Source organism: Acanthisitta chloris, unplaced genomic scaffold (genome assembly GCF_000695815.1).
Source record: "Acanthisitta chloris isolate BGI_N310 unplaced genomic scaffold, ASM69581v1 scaffold34438, whole genome shotgun sequence".
NCBI classification, from domain to species: Eukaryota; Metazoa; Chordata; class Aves; order Passeriformes; family Acanthisittidae; genus Acanthisitta; species Acanthisitta chloris.
This window is the reverse complement of record NW_008687047.1, coordinates 4,501-9,406: the sequence shown is the minus strand read 5'-3', so window position 1 is coordinate 9,406 and position 4,906 is coordinate 4,501. Positions and strand designations below refer to the sequence as shown.

General features: G+C 40.0%; 1 protein-coding gene across 1 annotated transcript; it reads right to left on the bottom strand.

The window, feature by feature from the left end:
- Positions 1–1,266: 1,266 nt before the first annotated feature.
- On the bottom strand, positions 1,267–2,997 carry AMIGO2 (adhesion molecule with Ig-like domain 2). The gene has a single exon (XM_009080448.1). It carries the CDS (start codon positions 2,925–2,927, stop codon positions 1,362–1,364), a length of 1,566 nt encoding a protein of 521 aa, XP_009078696.1. The 5' UTR covers positions 2,928–2,997; the 3' UTR covers positions 1,267–1,361.
- Between the last annotated feature and the right edge of the window lie 1,909 nt (positions 2,998–4,906).

The following is a 4,906-nucleotide window of genomic DNA, read 5'->3' as shown; positions in this document are numbered from 1 at the left end:
AAGAGCTTTATGAAAGGATACTAATCTGCTTCATAGCAGAACCTATTTTTAAATTTACACAGATATATATGCAAATAAAAGACATAAACCTCTGGTCATCTTCCTCTCCTAAATATTTATTATCCTCTGCCTAGAACAATATTTTCCATGTGCTATTTCCCTGAATATCTGAGTTAAAATCTCCAGCAGTTTTCTAATTCCACATACTTTGTACATAATAGAGGGACACTGTTTCCTGAGCTAATCTGTTTGCCAGATAGCTTGTTTTCAAACAATTATTTACATCAGGATTTCTCCATAGCAAATCAATTGCTGATAGCTTTGGCTCAGCCAGATATAAGCTTTAGCATGATGACATGCATCTCAAAACAAATTACAAAAAATGGCAAGTGGCTGTTTACAGAAAGCTGAAAAATAAATTGCAGTTGCCGTACCATGTAGCCCTGTGATTCTGATTTTGTTTATACTTTACCCTTTCGTTATATACCCCCAAAATAGAATGAGATGGACATGCTTCATTTACTTATCTTCAGTAAGGTGAAATTCCTTGCAAAACTCCTTTGATGTTGCTACTAATCAGTGTGAGGAAGATTGGCAAAGTCCAACCTAATCCCTATGCAAGTAAGCGTAAAAAAAAAAAAAAAAAAAAGGCAAACATAACAGAAAAAGAAAAAGCAAATAAAACACTATGCCCATTACAATAACACAACACTTCAGGCAACCCATATTGCATAACCAGTCCAGTCAGTCTTACCAGGCTCATCATCTTTGACCATGATACATTTGAGCAAGGAAGAAGCAGTACATGCAAGACAAGGGTCAAGTCTAGACAAAAACTGTGCTTTAATCCTTTTGTGCTGATTGGTCCAAGAAAACCCATGACTTTCTTCCCCTAGTGATTTTATATAAAGATTTTATGAGCCTGTGACAGGAATTGCAGGAAGTCTGGACATTTCTCTCAGTAGCCATGTGAGTTTGCTTCTGTGCTCTCTGCAGAAGAACTGAGTTATCAGCACAACTGTTACACAGGAGTCAGTCCCTGCCTCTGCAGACTCAGCTGTATGCACTGAAAGTGCCTCTCAACATGCACAAGAAATTGCTGTGCATGGAGCAGAGAGTAAAAGCCCAGGCTAAGGTTGCATTGAAGACATACACATTAATGCCATGCTGTTTGCTTTTCCTGAACAAAGTATCACTGTTTCATGGCCCTGCATGCACAGAGAAGAGACACAGTTCAAGTACTGACAATATATACTTTTTTTACAGCATTTTATCTCTTTTTATTTTTTTATCCTGATGGTTGCTACAAGCAAAGGAGGTATTCAGAAATGTAACTGCACAATACAAACACAGGCAGCAGACTAAGTTGGCGGCATGAAAGGTGTATCTGAGAACACTGAGTTGACAGAATCAGAGTCAGATTTTGTTCGAGTAGTTTTTAAGATACTCTCTGTCATGACACTGTCATTAGGAAACAGTTTTACTTTCCCATTCTGACTGTGTTTTGGTTCATGCACAGGCTCCAGGAAAACCACCCGTTTACCAGTGCTCGCCTTCTTCTCATCAGCTGGTGGCTCTTGTGGCAGTGTGGAATTCAGTATGGATGAGTGGGCACTGCTTTGATTCAGCTTCCTCTTCTTCTTTTTGGCCTTACATTGACATGGGCAGGGGGTCAGATAGAGATACAGCAGCACTAAAATAATACTGGCCACACAGGCAGCAAGGGTGGTAAAAGCTGTATTAAATGCTTCATGAGCGTGGGACCTGTTCACTGTGAAATTGCTAACATTTATTCTAACCTCTATGGTTTCATTTAATAGTCTCTTCTTATTTATTGCGATGCAGGAATACAGCCCTGAGTTCTCTAGCTGGGCATCTATTATCTCCAGGCTGCCATTAGGAAATACCTTAAAGTTGTTGGCCTCCCTGTCTGGCTCCAGCAATCTATTGTCTGGGCTAACCCAAATAAAATGTGTGCCTGCATCGCTGATTCTGCTGTCACAGTGTACAACCAGCCTGTCACCAACCTGGGCATCGTGAATAAACCCAAAGGCTTGGAAAGAGCTGTTGACGGTGCTTTCAGAGCAATTCAGAAAGTTGTCCTGCAGTAAAGGCAGTTTATTGTGACCTCTTGGGTCTGATTGCAACAAACACCTGTACTCATTTTTGAAGTCCACCACCGAGCTGAAGTGCCTTTGATACCAGAAGATTAGCACAGAGTACAGGACACAGTCACAATGAAATGGGTTGCCATGAAGATAAATTCCACTAAGTTGTTTGGCTGGTACTGAACTCAGGCGCTGAACAGGCATCGACTGGATGTGATTAAAGGAAATGTCCAGCAACACAAGGTCTGTCAGTTTATATTTTCCAACATATAAGTCCAGTGGGAAATGCAGGATCAAGTTGTAGCTTAAGTACAGTTTCTGTAGTTTGTACAATCCTCCAAAGGCTGAAGACTCAATCTGTATTATCTGATTGTTGTACAGCAGAAGAATCTCCAGTGCCCTTAGCTCCTGAAACACAGGGCTGCCCAATGTCTTCAGGCTGTTGGATGACAAGTCTAGGTACTTCAGATTTGGAGTTGTGGAAAAGCTTCCAGGGATAATGCTGTTAATGCTATTATGATTGACTATTAAAGTGTTCAGTTTCTCCAACAGCACTGGGACCCATTCAGGCTCTAAAAATCCAATTCTGTTGTAACTCAGATCCAGCCTTTTCATGCATTTATAAAGATTTCCTGGCACTCGAGTGAGGTTCTTATTGGTGCAGCTTATGATATCACTGGCACAGATGCAGGCTGTTGGACACATCCCCGGGGCATTGCCACAAACGCTCACTGTGAAGACCAACAGGCATGCAAGTCCTTTGCAGTTCACTTTCAAAACTCCAAGTTGAGTAGGAATTGTTCGCCAGTTTAAAGACATTGTCACTGTCTCTTAGCTGTCTCCCAGTGCTCCTTGCCACAGATTATATGTGCACTTGGCTTTGCACTAGTTGCTGTCAAAAAGAGGGATACAGAGGTACAGCATGTTAACATTTACCATTCATACCCTCCCTGATTTCTTATGCACGATTTTGAAAAATACAGGGAATTAATCCTTAGTATTTCATACAGATAATTGTAAACCCTAGCTCTTAGGTGATGTAAGCTTAACATTGGTTTTATGTAAACATGAAATTCTGCATTCCTGTGTAAATATATACACTACAGATATAGTAGGTTTTGTCTTCAAAAAGAACGTGACTGTTCTTCAGTCCTGGACCAAGCAATGCCAATTTCTGACAGTTCACTGAAAAATAAATCAGAAATGTTCCCTATGGAGCATGATTTGGCAATGGCATCCCCTACCTGTTTCCAAACCAACATAGATAGAAAATTCCTGGTACAGGAAAGAAAAAGCCTCATCCAAAAATGTTATTTTTGTGTCTAGTGGGAAGCAGTTACAACATGTGTTTCTTTACAATCAGAAAATGTCACACAGTTTCAAGCAAAGAATTTTCTCAGACTTCCTAGCTTTAAATGTCATATGACTTTCTTTTCCTTTTTTTTAAATCTTTAATTAAGTAACTGATAGTTTAGGTAGCAACAGCCTATTTTTAAAGTTATTCAAGATGTTCAATTAAAATATTTTGTACTCTGCTACTTCTACCTTTGCCAAAATAAATGTTGAGGAAGAAATCTTCTATGCCTGGTGCCTACCTCAGGCACCAGTTTGGTGAACTTTCAGTAAGAATGAGTCAGTCATTTCTCAAAACTTAGTAAAGGAAAAAAGTTCATATGTAAATAGTAAGAAAAAAGCCCCCAAACATACTCTTTTCTGATAATATTTTAGAATCATTATGGTTTGAAGCAGGGATGTAACATTTAGCACAGTAGAGATTCTGTGCTAAGCTATATGCTTTTTGCCATCTTCTAAAAAAATGTACACATACATAGCACAGTAATGAACATTTCTGTTCACTTTTGCTCTCCTGTAAAGAGTTTGTCAGTAAATTCCCAGGTGACTCCACCTGCATTGATTACCAACATCCCTTCAGAGGCCAAATGTAGTATTCAGCTCCCACATATTATCCTCATACTCCTTTCTTACCCAGCTGAAATCGGAGGAGGACAAACCTGCAATGTCTGCTCTGCAATGCTGATAGAGGCTATGGCCAGAATCTGAGAGGTTGCCCATGGGCAGTGGGAGGAGGAGGAAGCAGCAGCCTCAGATGGAAAGAAGCAGAATAAAAAGACAAATTTTATTCTCTGATGATGCAACATGGATGAAGAAAAGATGAGCCTTGAGGACAAAAATATTAAAATCAAGACCTAAATGGTGGAGGGCAGCAGGGCAAAGGCACAAAGAAGGGGAGAGAGAAAAGAAGGGTAAGAGATACATAGGAAAGGAAGGGCAAAACCATGGAAGGAGAATGCTAACAGAGCATCATCATTATTCCTAATGAAGCAACTGAGGAACAGGTAGTTTGAGGGTGCAGAAGTCAGTTAAGTTACATGAGACTGGAAAAGCAGATGAGGAGGGTGTAAGGAGAAAGAAGAGGACTAAGCAGAAGAGAGGCAAGAATTAAAGGAGGTGAACCTTAGAACACACTTCTGAGAATTTACATCTGCTACTTATGATCTATGAACCTTAGAACACACTTCTGAGAATTCACATCTGCTACTTATGGATTATCTATCCAGTTGATTAATAGATGCAAAATGCAGTAATTTCCACTCCCCCTCAGTTCATTTCCCTCATCTCTAACCCTCTGCCAATCTGGCAGGCTGCTGTCTTCTGCTGACATATCTACTCTCAAGTCAAGCAGTAGAAGATGTTCTATGAATCTGAAGAGCTGAACCTTCTAATGACCCATTAAAAGAAGAAATATGAAGGCAGCAGAATGGGAGAATTCACCTGTC